We start from the raw sequence: 15,867 nt of genomic DNA, 5'->3' as shown, positions 1-15,867 counted from the left end.
GTGATTGTGTGGTTCACATGCAGCCGCCCCCACAGGCTGGCTCCCAGTGAGGCCCCTCCTGCCACTGAGTCAGTGGCAGGCAATCCTGGGTGAGGAGCTGGGATCCCAGGACCCAGGAGCTCGGGACTGAGCTCTTGTCCCTCCCTACCCTGAAGCCCCAGGCAGGCCTATCCCCAACCGGTTGGACCTAGAGAGGGATAAGACTGGGGCGGGGGGGCGGGGGGGGAGGGGCGTAGCCAGGGCCCCACCCTGGACACTCTGCACTCCACCTCCCAGTCTCCAGCAACCCTGCCTCTGCAGGCCCCTCACCAGGCCTCACACACTCTCTGTCTGCGTTCTTTTTTGAGTCAATATGTCTTCTGGAGTCACAGCCCCAGATCTCAGCAGTCATTCTGTTCTGTCATTCTGTGGCTCAGGACCACATTTACACATAGAGATCTCACAAGGACACACACACAATTACACAATCACGGGCAAACAAATTGATATGTGGCCCACTGTTACAAGCCTTCAAAATGCAGATACATACCTATGTGACCCCATCTTCCTACACACACAGACACTATTAGATTCATACAGACACAGACACAATTTGCACACAAACGCAGAACATATTAATTCAAAAGACACACCCACCGTGTGTTCATATAGTCCTTGTGTGTGTTCATTCAAGACCAGACATATCCATGGAAACCCTGCCAGGAAGGCTTAGCCTGGCTCCAGAGAGGCCAGCAAGGGCCCTCTCGACACATTCAACACCTCAGGGATCCTTGAACTTCCCCGCTAGGAACACTGGCTGGGTCATCAGCTCTGTCCTAACCCAGCTAGACTCCAAGGTGACCCAGAGCAGGCAGGCTGACTGCTGGGGCTGTAACGGGACCTGGTGATGCCTCTACCAGCTCCAGGCCAAAACAACAACAGCTCATTCCTGAGATAAGGATCCTGCTGCCATCTGCCAGATCCTGAGGCGGCTCAAGGCAAGCCAGGGATGAACCAGAACTCGGCTGAGAGCAGAGGCTCCACCCTGGAGAAGCACCGCTGGAAGCACCCACGCAGGGAAGACTCTCTCCATGCCATAAGAGCCTGCCAGGCAGGAGGGTAAGCATTCTGGGAGAGGGGCTTGGGAGGGAGCGACAGTGCAAGAAAAGCACCTCCACCCTGCACCAGGCTGAGAGCTTCTTCAATTGTCCCACGCCAGGGAGCCCCCCCCCCCCCGGCTTTTCTATCTCCTTAGAAGTCTTCTCAACCTCCTCCCAAGGGTTCCAGCCTTTTCTCACCCCTCCCTCTCCTTGGGAGGTTGTTCCTAATGTCTCACCTTGATTCCTTTTGCTGTAGCACTAAGGAAGTACTATAGGGAATGAGAGAGGAGAGCCCGGAGAGAGGGAAGAAAGGCAAAGTGGAAGAGAGAGCTGGATGGGAGACTTGTGGAGAGACAGGAATGGAGGAATCATAATGGACTCTCCAAGGAAGAGGACAGTGGTGATTCTTTGCCCCAACAAAAGCTGGCCATGCTTTATGGGGTGTCATCTCAATAGTGGTGCCTACTCTCTGCTTGTAAATTCTTTCTGAATCTTCAAGGTGCTTCCAGAACTCCTGACCCTCCCTCTGGAGGTAAGGGAGGGGAGAAAAGGCGGCTCCAGCTGAGGGTATTGGTGTGTTCATGCAGCCAGCGTTGAGTTGTCCTCACACACCCACTGACACACCATACAGGGGGAAGTCCAGGTCCCCACAGCACAGCTGCAGCCTCTGAGTGGACTTTGCCAGCCCTGCTCTCACCAGACAGAGAGGGGCTGCTGCTATCCTGCCAGAAATGTCCTCATTCCCACACAGGCACACACACCCACACATTCACATACACATTCACGCTCACACAAAGGCTGAAAATGTCGCCCTGTCTTCCCACATTCCTCCTTCATGCCCCTTCATCCCAAATCCAGACCGCAGGAGGGACTCAGCCATTTCCAGCCATGTCAGCATAGAATGTCCCTTGGTGGAACTTGCCCCAACCTGAGCAGGAAGCCACAATGTCCAAACTTGAGCCCTGCCCTGTGGACCTGTCCCGGTGGGGTGAGAAGTCTCTGGAGTTGCCATCCCCGCCACCCTCAGGCCTCATCCTGGAGTGGGGCACGGCCCTCCCGTAGCACAGGGTGCCCAGGGCTGTAGTCTCAGGCCTGAGCTCTCACTGGCCATGATGGAAGCAACCACTCAGACTTACACCAGCCTTAGTCTCTTGCCCTTTCAAGGCAAGCGACTCCCCTGCCCCTTGGCCCTGGCCTTGGGAGAGAAGGAGTAGCACTGGGAATAGCACACAGTCCGATGAAAATTGATCCTTCCCAAGCTCCTCCTGAGCCCTCACCCAATGCCTGTGCTCACCTCCCTCCTACCCCACCTCCAGCTCCTGCAGAGCAATCCATCCCTCTCCTCCTATTCACAGCACAAGCTTGCAGGGCACCTGCACACATGTGTGAGCCCAACAGGGGACACATAAAGATCCACTCAAAGACCTCCACACCACAGACACCCACCCTGAACCTCAGGCACAGGGTCTCCTGGGGAGAGGTCCCCTGGCAATACCCACACCCGGCTGCAGCAGGGCAAGGGTAGACAGCACCCTGCCAGGCATCTCAGGCAGCCCCAGGCTCTGCTGTGAGCCCTCACTGCCCCTTTCCTGTCCACCTGGCTTCATGCTGGCTATTCCTGCCCCCTGCCCAGCCCCGTACCTGGGCTCAGGCACACGAGTAGAAGGTGGAATGGTCCTCCAACTCCCATGTTTCTAGACTCGGTGTTTCCTCCTCCTGGGCTGGATATCCCGTGGGGTCGTGGTGGTGGGTGTGAGGGGGTGGGTGGAGGGGGGGGAGGTGAGGGCCCAGACACGGCCCGGGGTGGCAGGAAGGTGCAATGAGTGCCCAGCTGGGGAGCAGCCGGAGTTATTTCTATGGGAGGGAGGGGGCCTGGTCCCCGCCTTGGGGAGGAGTCCCAGGAACCCTAATTAGCGGGGTGACAGGGTGGCCTAGCTGGGCATTACTGAGTCCTCACCCAAGCTCTTCCCTGTCCTAAGAGTGGCACAGGATAGCCAGCGGGACTTGTAATTAGGCACCTGTTAAACTTCACTTCCTCCTGGCCACATCCTCAGGGTGACAACAGTCACCTCATTTACAGCTTCCAAGGGCTCCCCTCACCACTCATTTGCTGCCTCCTTCCCTGGGGGAAGTGGGGAAGAGGAAGGAGAAGCCAGGCTTGGGAGGAAGAGTGGCCAGGCTCTGAAGAGTTAATCCTGATCCCAGGGCATAGGGTTCCCCAGGAATGTCCAGCCCACCTTCCCCTGAGGCTTCAGGCCTTTCAAATGGAGTCAGGCCTCCTGAGCTGAAAGAGGAGAGAAGGGGTATGTGCAGGAACAGAGTCTCCTCCTAGCCGTCCCCTCTGGAAATGTCCTCCGCACCCATACCTGACTCAAGGCCATCCCCAAGTGTAGGGGACCCCTGGGAGCAGGGGTGCTATGGGGGATTCAGGGTGTGTGGTAGGAGTAAGGTGACTGATGAGCTAGTGAGGGAGTGTTGGAGAGAACAGTGCCAAGAGGACCGGGGAAGGGGGTGCCAGTGTAGGCATGTGCACCCCTCAGCAATGTGTCTGTGGGAGGGAGGCAGGATGTCCGTGCCAGGGTGTCTCTGTGAGCATGGCTAAGCCCCTGTGAGTGAACTTCTTGAGGGATCGCTTGGTGTCTTGGCTTCTCTGCCCAGAAAGAGTGGCCAGGTCTTGAGGGTTAATGCAATCCTAGTATTAACTGGGTCCTTGAGACCAAGGACCCTCACAACCTGGACAGGTCATCGGGCTGACTAAACCAGCACAGTTCTGGGTAAGTTGGCGCTGGGGTGGGGAGGGTCCTGGTAGGCATGGGGAGCAAGGGGAGGGCCGCCCTTGTTGGCTTGTCTGAGGGGGACAGAATGGGCCTGTGCCTCACTGGACTCCATGGTGGGAGTCAGGACATGAGTGATCCCATTCAATAGCTTGATTCACTCAAAGGAGTCAGGGACTGCCCCCATCCCTACCATGGGGCACAGAAAGGGCAGAGGAGGAAGAGTGTTGGGGAGAGTTATGGGACTCAGGGATGCTGCCAGGGCCCACCCCTCTGAGGAAAAATGAGACAGAACATTAAGGAAACACCAGGAGTCCACGCGTCTCTGCCTGCCAAGCCCTTGCACCCGAACTCCCAACAATAACAGGGCACTCTGAGACCTACCAGATGTACGCAATGAATATCTTCATTTCCTTATTTATTTTTAGGTTTATGGGATTGTCCTGCTCCCTTTGAAGAGCAGGGATCATTATCCCCATTTTACAGATAGGGAAACAGAGGCCTGAGAAACACGGGGATTCAGCCAATGCGGCTGGTGCCTAAGCTGGGATACCCAGGTACCCAGGGTGTCAGTCCAGAGTGTCCAAAAAATGGTCTTGGTGATCCTGTGGATTACTAGACCCACTCACGAACAAGAACCGTGGAAGGTCAGGGTGAGTGGGAGGGAAAACAGGTGAGACCACGAACAGAGAGACTGAGGAGAAAGCAGTAAGGTTGTGGTTCCACTAAACTACAGTGCAGGCTTGGGATTTAATTGGGTTCTGGATGTGGGCTAATGTTAGAGCTGGGGTTAAGTTTGGGGTTAGTTGAATTATGAATGAGGTTGAGGTCAGATTTGAGGTTGGGATTAGAGTTAAGGTTGGGATTAAGGTTAGAAATACAGCTAGAATTGAGGCTCGGGTTTATGGCTGGGGTTGTGTTACGATAAGGAATAGAGTTTTAGTTTCATTTAGAGCTCTGCCTGGGAATACAGTTAGGGCTACATCAAAGGCTGGGTTTAGATTTATTTAGGATTGGGGTTATAATTGAGTTAGAACTGAGTTTGAGATTCATGTTGAAATAGGCTGTGGTTAGGATTGGAGCATGGTTTAAAGACACGTAAGCAGTGGGAGTTGGTAGGGATCAAAGATGAGGTTTTATTTCTAATATAGAAAGACTTCAGCCTCCATCTGCTAAACCCAGGTCTGGCTAGAATTTTCAACCCTTAGTGCAGGGAGACTACTAGTAGCACATGTTGATTAGGGTCCCAAGACTTGGAGGAGGAAGCCAAACATACACAAGCGCATCTAAGGGGTATAAGGCAACTAAATCCCATACAGAATGGACCCTCTGAAGTCCTGCTCCACTACTAAAGCTCACCACCTGGCCAAGCTCCAGGAAAAGCATTTGGGGAGGAGACGTGGGAAGCTATTGACAATGAGTGGGGCTCTGACACCAAACCGAACTAGAAGATGGGGTCCATCAGAGGGAGTCTTACTGAGTGGGGAGGAAGGGTGGCCTGGATTTGGAGTCCTCAGGAGATGGGACTTGGGAGAAACTGAGGGTCTACATGCTCCTAGAACAGCCACTTTACGGGGCACCACACGGGGATCTTTCAAAGCCTGAAAGGGCAGAGTGCCATTGTTGTTCCCCCTTGACTCTCTGAGGCTTAATTGCTACCTCCTTGCAATTTGAGTCCTGTAAAAGAAGCTGTCAGCCTTCTAGCCCTATACCCTGAGCCCTGCAGGGTTTTCGGGGAGGGCAGTGGTGGGGAGGCTGGGGATGGGGTGAAGGCACTGGGATGTCAGCATAGTTTCCAAAGCATATGTCACAGCCCCACAGTCCCCTCCCTCTGTGAGAACACCAGCTCGCAGTCCGTGTTTCTCTCTGGGCCGTATCCTCAGCAGTGGAAGAGGGCCCCACTCCTTGGAAGATCCCTATCCCAACTCCTCCCTCTCATTTTTCCCCAGCCAGTCTCCACCCCAAACCTCTCATTTCCCCACCCACTTCCTTTTCAAGTTTTATAAAGGTCTGGTCGAGGAGACTACTGGGATTCCCCCTGTGACCCCAGAGAGAGAGAAGAAAGAGATTGGGAGAGATAGTGATGAGTTAAGGGGCAAAGACAGAGACTGGGACAGAGACAGACAGAAAGACACATGGTCTAAATGGCCCCTCCAGAGACTCAGAGGGAGACAGAGGAGGCAGAGCGCCCAGGCCACCAGCTGGGAACCAACACAAATTTCCGAAAGGGCCCCTTGCTTTTTCCTGAGAAATCCATGACTCTCCAGGGAAGAATGGCCCTGGTTTGACTGGTATTTGCTTCTATTCTAAGACAATAACAGAAAATCAAAGACGGGCCTAGAAAGGAGTAAACAGGGAGATACAGGAGGTAGGAAGAGGCTGGACAAAGTCTCAGAGAAGGCCACAGACTGCTTCCAGTATGAAGTGCAGCCCAGCCCCAGAACCTTTCAGGGAAGGACAGGCAGAGAGGGCTTGGGCTGCCTACTCTTCCTCCAAAGCCTATTCTTCCTCCAAAGTCCCTTTCACAGCAACTCCACCCCAGCCCTTTAAGCCCTGCCCTTCCCTGCCTGGACTTGCCCACCCCAACCCCTCTCACTAGCCGCCAGACTCCCTGGGCTCAGGCTCAATTGAGCTCCCCACAACCCCTGCCTTGGCTGGCACTGCAATTTGACTCTTTCTAAACTCCTCCCTACACAGTCAGCAAGCTCCTCAGCCCCCTCTCCGAAGTCCCCATGTAGCGCAGGGCTCACCCTGCAGCACCCAGGGAAGAGTTGTCCTGCAGAGGAAACCTCTGAGGTAAGACTCTGGGAGCAGAAGCTGTGAGTGACAATGGATAGGCAAAGAGTCACAGAGAAGCCAAGGAGCCTTGCAGCTGCTGTCTGTCCACCCAGCTTTCAGGGACCATTTGGAGGTGGAGGTCTGCCAGGTGAGGCCATGGTTGCATGAGAAGGGCAGGGGGCTCAGAGGTTGCATGGGTGGTGATGGGACAACATCGGGTTCTGGTTACAGAGAGGGATGAGATCGACATGTGGGGTTAAGTTTGAGGGTGTGGGTTGGGTTCGAGACTAAGACTCAGATCAAAGCTGGCAGGGAAGAGCTGTGAACACAGGTGACACAGGGACGCCCCAAGCCCCTGCTCAGGTTTCCCAAACCTCAATGGTTCTGACTGGTACACTTCAAAAGAAGTAGGATTCTAGGAGGAGCCTGGATATGCCCACATCTCTCCCATCAAGCAATGTCCTGAAGCTGACAGACTCAGAAGAGCAAGCAGCACACACATAGTCCCCATCAATTAAAGGCGTGGCCGGAGCTGTCACTACATCAACAAAGCACAAGAGCAAAGGGAGGCAATTGGATGCCACCAACTGAACTGTTAGCAAGAGAATGAGTGGAGGCAAGAAGAAATCGCTTGTAAGGGGTATGTGATTTCCTGATGACAGATCTGAGGAAGAATGAAGAGACTTTGCAGATAAAGGTATCTTCACCTCGCCAAGATCAACCACATCCTGCAGAACCTTCATTCATTCAGCAAACAGCTGGGCTTTATGCTAGGCCCTGGGAAAATGGCAATTAAGGAGACTCAGTCTCTATCCTTACAGAGCATCCCATCTGATAGGGAAATAGCTCCTGGCCTGCAATGTGGTAAGCTGCAGTAATACGTGCAAGGACCCTGACCTAGTGGCAATGATGTTTGAGCCGAGATCTGAAGGATAACTAACAACAGCGTGCCAGAGAAAGGAGTAGGGGGTGGAGAGAAGTGGCCAGGGGAATATTTCTGGGCTTGGTAAGTAAGCCAGGTCCCTGCTAGACGTGGCCTGAGAAGAGCAAAGCCAGGAGTGATAGCTGATGATTATTTTTTAACTGAGGAAGGAAGATCCTTGAGAACAGAACCCCTTGGGACCTTCTACCCAGAACACCAGAGCACCTCACAGGGATCAGAGCCAGGCCCTCAGGTGGATTAAGCAACTAAAATTGATTGTCCTGAACCATGAGTCTGTCTGTTTATGGGGAAAGAAACTTTGTGATGAATTAATCCACAGGTCCAATGGGACTTTGACATTTAATTTGTAGAAATAAAACTTGCCTTTGATTTTGCCATCTGGATTCCCCAAATACATATCCACAGAGGGGAACTGTGGTACCCCTTGACCTGCAGGGTGGCCCCAGGCCTGCTGTGCTCCACTGGCAGTTGCCCAGGAAGGTGTGTGGGAGTTGGCAGGCGTCAGTACGAAGCTGCAGCTGGTGTGTGTCTTGTTCAGAGCCTTTCTCACAAAGCTCATCCTGACCAATCCTTGCTCTGCCCTCTGTGTTTGTTTCCTGTTGCCTAGACACTAGGATATAAGGAGTCAAGGGGAAGGTGGTGCCACAGGGGTGGGGCTCAGAGGCAACAGAGCTCTGCTAGGGCTGCAGGGACAGCGGAAGTATTACCTGGCAGGAGAGCAGCAGGCCCAGCCCAAGGGATAAACTTGAAGATTCCCCATTCTCCCAGTTTCCTCCTCTCCCTGAAATGCTCAGGAGAGTCCTGTGTTTCTAGAATGACAGGCATTTCCCCTCAGAGTCAGGATGCATAGCAGCCAGGGTAGGAGATAGCTGAAGAAATATCATGTAAAAGGAGTCTGGCCCTGCCTTGTGTGGTCCCAAAGAGCAGAGCTCGGTCCACGCGTTGGATACGCAGGAAGACACGTTGACTCAATATTAAGAACCTTCTGGGCATCAGGGCTTATCTGAGATGGTTTGGGTTGCCTTTTGAGGTAGTGAGTGCCCTGTCTCTCAGGATGTACAAGCTCAGATTGTCCAACCACTTGACTAGAGTTTGCAAAGGATATTCAAGCATCAGAGGGTCTTTGGGGTCCCTTTCTGCTTTGAGATTCTAAGATTTGGTGCCCATCTCCACTACACAGGGACAGTCTTTCCCAGGGACCATGCAAGAAAGCTCATTGGCTCTGGACACTTTCTTCCAGGCCCCGCCCTTCTGCTCCCCACTTCCATTCACCCCCTTCTGACTCTTCTTTCTGGGAGTCTCCTGAGAAAACCCTCTAAAATCTCAACCCTACTCTTGTCCAGCCTCAAAGTTATCAAAAAGTATTGAGATGATGACTACCCCTTTCTTAAGAGGACTTGGGTGAGAATTCAAAAAGAAACATGGAGCTTGCACCTCAAGGAGAATTTCCCAACTGGGAGGGGACAGGTTTGGGGGACAGGACAGAGGGAAGGTCTGAGCTATGTAAGCCAGACAAATCAAGAAGAACTCTACAGTGTCAGAAATGAGGACCTTCCAGGTAACCTTGGCATGATTTCCCCTGACATATCTCAGAGTCTGGTAGGGGAGGCAGGTTGCCGTAGGCAGCAGCCCAGGAGGGGAAGAGACCTATGGTCTGCAGTGAGCCATCTGCTTCTTCCACAGTTCTCCACCAGGCTCCCACTCTTTGCAGAAGCAGCAGTTAGGAGGAGAGAGAGTGAGAAACAGAGTGAGGAGCTCACTGTCCCCGAGTCTCCACAGCCCACAAATCCAGACTTCTTGTCTGAGGCTCCAGCATCTCCTTCCACCATCACCTAAACCACGGTCACTCTTCCTCACCCTGAAAGCCCTGTCTGTCTTTGAACTCTCTCAGCCCCTTTCATCTGAGCCTAATCCAAATTCTTTTACTGAGACCAAGTCATGTCCAGCTGTGACTTGAGTCTTTCAGGGGTAGTAAAGGACATCCCAGCACCCCACTGAGGAAGGGACAGCAAGGCTTAGCTACCAGGGCAGCTGCTGAGTGACATCCAGCTAGAGCCGCTTCTGCAGCAGATACGAAAGTACTGAGATCGCCTCCAACCCACAACAGGATGTGGTGTGGGCAACAGGCACATGTGGGCGGGTGGGACATAGAGCCCAGCCAGGAGCCAGGAAGCACATGCCTGGGAGGCAGCTGCCTGCAAATCTGACTCAGTGCCCCAGCAGGGAGCCCAACCCCTGGATTCTCTAGAGTGGACTAGTTCAGTCTGACATCATAAGGGCTGGAAGATCCCCAAGGCAGAAGCCAGGGGGCTGGGAAGTACACAGGAAGTTAATATGTACCTTTATACATAAAATAATATAAAAAGTAGATGTGAAAAGATCAGATGCCCATATAACAATGTCAATAATAGTGTTGGCAATTAAGAAAAAAGGCTTTATGTTAACAAAGACGATGCAGAAAACTGCATTTCCTACTTATCTCTTACAGCCTCTCACACAGCCCTATGTTGGTTCTGTGGCTTAGGGAGTACACAGAGCTCACCATCTACCCCTTTGAGCATGAGAAGGAGAAAACTGAAACCTCCTCAGTAGAAAGCACCCCACTGAAGGTCCAACCTCTAGTAGCAAGACTGAACCTAGGAACCCACTAGAGTCCTCAAAAGAATGCCCATTTTCTCTTTGTCTCCAGGCCCTAGCCTTACTCTGCAGGCTAAGCTCACACAGTGTTCTGCTGGGTCTGCCACTACTATCATGCAGCCTAACCCCACCAGCCCCCACTTGATGCCAGGAAATTTCTCTGTAATTATCCCCACTGCCATTCCTGAATGAGATTGGTAGAGGGTTTATAAAAGATTGCCCAGATGTAGTTGACTGGCCTCAGATCCCAACTGCCTGCCCAGCTCTCAAGAGTGTCAGGCATCTTAGAACTAGTTTCTTACTGGTTCAGACTAGCTCTGGAGCCCATGAAAGCCTGGGTGTGACTTCTTAGGAATCCCAAGAGAAGAAATTGAACCTGTCTTCCACTTCATGGGCCAATTCCAAGATGGAGAACTCCTGATGAGAGTGGAAGGGTCAACCCTGGGGCAAAGCCCTGAGATTCTCTCCCAAACCATCTTCGCTTGCTCAGAAGCAGCTATATTCTCTCTTCTCCAAAGCCAGCCTTTATTTACATAACCTATAACTGCCCCTGTGTCCAGGCCCAGTCAAGACAGTCTCACTCACTTTTAGTAAGGCTTTGGGATCTTCCAGGACCCAAAGACCTATATTTTCACCAGCAGCAGCTCTGGTCAAATGCTGGCCTTACTTTCAACCTGTGGTGTTGGCCCATTTTTGTCTAAGTGGGCTCAGAAGTTAGCAGTGGGTGTGGAATCCCCTTTCTCCTCAATCCTTTCTCCACAGTGGCCCATTTTTTCCAGCTCTGAGATAGATGACTTAGGTGTGAGACTAAGCAAACTCTAAGCACCCAGGATCTTTCTGGCTTTCCTGGGAAAGAGTATCTCCTGAACTAAGCCAAACCTTGTTCCCTGGTCCCTGCAGCATCAGCTAAGCAACAGGTGATGCTCAGAACCTTTGCCAGTGTGCCAACTGCAGACGAGTCCCAGAATCCTCAGCGGCATTGCCATGTCTTCTCTCCCATCCGAGGCTGGGTACCACATCTTCCCAAGACCCCTAGGGAGGAAGGCCTCAGCTTCTCTAGGAAGGAGGGTTGCAGTTAGGGGTGCCAAGCAGGGACGGTGAGAAAACCTCTTTCCCAAACAGTTGGTGGGGCGGGGCAACAATCTTTCCTGGTGGGAAAGGTGGAGAGGGCGCCTGGGGAAGCTGTGGCTGTCCAGAGGAAAAGGAAGCACAGGAAACAGCTTACCAACTCTCCCTGGGCCCCATGAAAAGAGGACTCTTGCCTGAGGCCCTCGTAACCTGGAGTTGTAAACATCCAGGACGCACCCAGCAGTTTCCTTGACCCCTCTAGTGCAGGGCCCATCAAGGAAGGCAAGACTGGGCTATGGATTTGAGAGATGAAACCATCCCCAGGGGTAGAGAGGGGCCTCATCATCACAGCAGCTGAAGGAAAGCCCTTTCCCCTAGGCGTACAAAAACAGGGACATGGCTCCATCCTTAGAAGCTAGCAGTCCAGCCCCAAAGGAGCACCTGACAACCAGGTGAGAGGCCAAAAAGGCAGAGATGATGCCAAAGGTACAAGAAATTTGGTGGAGGCAGCTCAGGGGAGAAAACAGGAGCAGACTGACATAAATGAGAGGCTTCTGAGGGGGCAGCGAGGTCTGTTGTACTCAGTGAGTGCCTGGAATGTACCTGGCATGGAGTAGGCACTCAGTAAGTATCTGAATAAGTGAATGAATGATGAAAGTATAGTTTGTGGCAAAGTGAGAGAAGTTAAAAATAGATGAAAATTGTTTGGGAGCCCCACCTATGGGAGTGAGGTCGACTGAGGAGAGCCCAGCCACAGGAGCGGCTGAGTTCGGGTGAGGGGACTGGACTGGCAGGGTGGGGAGTACAGGGCTCTCCGTGTGCCCTAGTGGGGGATGGGCCAGTGTCTGTGTTGCAGCATTGCCTGGAATTGAAAGGATTCTGGTGGGAGAGAGCTGAGACGGGCACAGTGAGCCCCAGGTTCAAACATCACTCCCTCCACAGATGTGATCTGAGTCATGGGTGTGATCCTAGTAAGAGCCCTGCCTCATCCGGCCCTGGTGCCTCCTTCACCAGCTCCACCTGGCCAAGCCTTGCCCCAGCCCCTCCCTGAGAGGCATCTGTAGCTGTGCCTCAATGCCCTGAAATGCTTCTGAACTGGGCGTCAGGGTGGAGCAGAGACAAGATTGTGCTAAAGGTTCACATCCCAGGGAATCACAAAAAGGCCAGGAGACACCAGGACAAAGGGACCTCCTGGCTTAGGAGAAACCATTATAGAAGCATCTTCCCATTCCTTTACCCTCAGCACCACGCCACCCACACTTGGGTCCCCTACAACCTCTTTTACTCCACTTCAGTACCCTGTAGCAGCCACATTCCCACAAGAAAGCCAAGCTGTTCCTTAGAGAAGTCAAATAGATTTAATCTGTAACTATGAAATGTCTAGGTTAGCAGCAATTACAGACACCCAGAAACCGGGCAGAATCTGTCCCCCGAAGGCATCCTGAAGGCCACGAAGGCTCCCCTTAGTTCACAGAGGTAGCTGGCAGGATGTTAGCTTTGCGCTCAGCTTCAATGCAGTACTTCTCGGGAAGGCCAGTAGCTCTGCCGGGGAAATGCAGGCAGGTATAAGGAAAGGTGCTGAACCAGACAGGAGGAGGGAGGAAGCAGGCTCTGGGTGGGGTTTACAGAACCTGGAGGACTGCATCCCCCAACACTGCTCTCATAATCCACCACCGAAACATACATTCATGCCAAGGCTCTAGCATCCTGCCAAGGAGTTCCCAGAGAGCCAGCAAGACCCCATCCCAGGACTTTCTGCTGGAGCCCCCTTCTGAGGGATGAGGCCTGGGTGGGGAGAAGGGCCTCTCCCTGAGCATCTCTGCCATGGCCTTTCACCACCAAATCCCATGCTTTCCAGCCTGTGGTGCCATCTCTTTCGGGGAGGGAGGAGGATCTGGGGAAGGAGGAGATTACAGCGCACCTCAGCTCTTCAAGCTTTTTCCTCTTGATGTCATCGATGCGCTCACGGCGTTTCTGGGCCTCCTCTTTGAGGCGCCGGCCCTCCTCAAAGGTGGCAATCCGGTTCTGCACCTGCTTCTGCTGGTTCTCTCGCACCTGGCGCCGGAGCTCGTTGGCATGCTGTAAGCGCCCTGTGGCCTTTTTCTCCTCCTCCAGCCGCTCCTTCTCAATCTGTTCTCTCTGAGCCCTGGGGGAAGGAAACAGGAACGCAATGAACTCAGCTGAGCTGACCCAGGCCAGGAAAAGTGGTGGGGGAGCCTCCTGGGTGGGCTCCTCCAGTAGACATGCCTCAGAGACCGCAGCCCTCTGTGCTCCAGCCCCATTTGGTAACTCAGAGATCAGCCCCAGAAGCTGCTGCCCATGCATCCCCCCCTTCTCCCACCCAGCGAGAACTAGCTCCAGGGTCGCATGACTGGATGTCATGGGCATGCTTAGAAAGGCCCTCAGTTTGGTTTGACGCTCTGCTTTCACTGTTTTGAAATTCTTAAAAATTTTTGAACAAGGAAGTCCACACTCTCTTGCTTTGTCACCCAGGCTGGAACGCAGTGGTGCTATCATAGCTCGCTCACCGCAGCCTCAACCACCTGGGCTCAAGTGATTCTCCCACCTCAGCCTCCCAAGAGAGTGCCACCACACCCAGCGAATTTGTTTTTTATTATTTGTAGAGATGAAGTCTCATTATGTTGCCCAAGCTACACATTCTCAATTTTCACCGGGCCCTGAAAATTATGTAGCCAGTCTTACACCCAGGGTTTCACCCACTGGGAGCTATTATTCCTACTTCTCCCTGATAACAATGCGTAACTCCTCTCCAGCATATCCTGAGATTTCTTCTCTCTCCTTCCTTCCTTCCTTCCTTCCTTCCTTCCCTCCTGCCTGCCTGCCTGCCTGCCTGCCTTCTTCCTTGCTTCCTTCCTTCCTTTCCTGCCTCCCTCCCTCCCTCGATGCTTGGAAACGTAAAAGATGCGGTAAAGTGTCATGCTAACTCCACCCTGGTTAATGGAAGAAGGAAGGAGCTCATCCTGATATCTCTCAGTTCTCTTCCTGATCCACCTCTCCAAATTTCCCTTAGAAACCTCTTCCACAAAAATATTTCATGGACCGTGACATCAGGGAGAAAATCACTAATGGCAACAGGAAAGGCTTAGAAAACACTCAAATGAAATGCATTCGCATCTCAGAAAAAAAATGCATTTATAGGCCTTCTTAAGCTAACATCTAATTTTGTTCTCAACATAATTTAAAAAACGAAATGTAAAATCATCTTAGGCAGGAATTTCTCACCTGCTCTCCTCCCCTAGAGTCACTGATGCCCCAACAAAAGGTACCTACAACACTGCTTCATTTCCTCATTTCCCTCTAGCTTTCTTCCAAGATCCACCATACACGCGGCATCCTCTCTACTCCCAGCAACTCTTTCCATCATACAAACATCTCCTAAAATTCTACACCTTCTTCAGAGACCTCCCAGTTTACCTGAAGAGAACTGCTGGCTTCCTCAGCCCTCTGTATTTAGACACCAAATCCTGACTGCCCAGACACATCTCTGATAGCAGGAAGTCTCTCTCCTCTTTGCCTTGCCATTGTTTTCCCGTATTTAGAACAGTTTTCTATTGTTTCACCCTCTTCTGAGTGAAGGGGTAAGTGTGGAAAACGGGGACTTGTATGTGTCACTAGAGAGCCCCGGTGGTGCCAGGCAGTTGAAAATCCAAGTGAGGACGAACCTGGTTGTTCCATTGGGTTAGGGCAGTGCTCACAGAGCCTGGCTACGTTTTTGAATCACCTGGGAGCTTTTGAAACATATTCACGCATGGGTCTCATCCCAGACCATTTAAATCACAATCCAGGAAGTGGAGCCTGGTTATCATATTTTTCAAAAGCTCCCAGACATTTCTAAAAACCACTTGGTAGGGGAAGTCAGCTATCTCTGCTTAGTCAACAGGCTGAGAAGTATGGACATGTCTCTGTCCAGAAACAAAAGTCCACATATAGGCTGGGCGCAGTGGCTCACGCTTGTAATCCCAGCACTTTGGGAGGCCGAGATGGGCTGATCACGAGGCCAGGAGATCGAGACCATCCTGGCTAACACGGTGAAACCCCATCTCTACTAAAAATACAAAAAATTAGCTGGACGTGGTGGTGGGGGCCTGTCGTCCCAGCTACTCGGGAGGCTGAGGCAGGAGAATGGTGTGAACCCGGGCGGTGAAGGTTGCAGTGAGCCGAGACCGTGCCACTGCACTCCAGCCTGGGTGACAGAGCGAGACTCCATCTCAAAAAAAAAAAAAAAAAAAAAAATTCCACAAATAGGCCATACAGGAGGCCGTGCTTCTGAAGCAGAGAAAGTTGGATTTGGGCAGCAGCAGGGAAGCTTTTGAGTGAAAACATCCACCACGATGGTCACATGGCCCTGGAGACACTAGGCCTGGATACTACCCTACAACAACAGGTAAAGTTGAACTTCTCCAAAAAGGCTGGTCTAACTTTAATAACTGGCTAGTGCATATGCTCCAGGCAAATGATGCAAAGGAAAGACAAATGGGTCGGTAGCAAAAGTAGGACTTAAATTTCTTTTCATTAATATTTATTAGTGCCTGTTAACAGCAACACAGATGTCCAAGGGCATAGAGGC

General features: G+C 52.2%; 1 protein-coding gene across 4 annotated transcripts in view; it reads right to left on the bottom strand.

Annotated features, from left to right (window-relative positions):
* Window positions 1-12,618: 12,618 nt before the first annotated feature.
* The window catches only part of CFAP45 (cilia and flagella associated protein 45), a 29,220-nt gene continuing 25,971 nt past the window's right edge, over window positions 12,619-15,867 (bottom strand). For all 4 annotated transcript variants that reach the window (XM_007976552.3, XM_007976554.3, XM_073008233.1 and 1 more), the window contains 2 exons: window positions 13,201-13,425; window positions 12,619-12,821 (listed from right to left, as the gene is read on the bottom strand). In XM_007976552.3, the coding sequence (XP_007974743.3) occupies window positions 12,743-12,821; window positions 13,201-13,425 (304 nt within the window). In that variant the 3' untranslated portion in view covers window positions 12,619-12,742. The remainder of the gene's footprint in view (window positions 12,822-13,200; window positions 13,426-15,867) is intronic.

This window comes from Chlorocebus sabaeus, chromosome 20, assembly GCF_047675955.1.
Source record: "Chlorocebus sabaeus isolate Y175 chromosome 20, mChlSab1.0.hap1, whole genome shotgun sequence".
NCBI lineage: Eukaryota > Metazoa > Chordata > Mammalia > Primates > Cercopithecidae > Chlorocebus > Chlorocebus sabaeus.
Note: the sequence above shows the minus strand (reverse complement) of the source record. Positions and strands in the feature narration are given on the sequence as shown.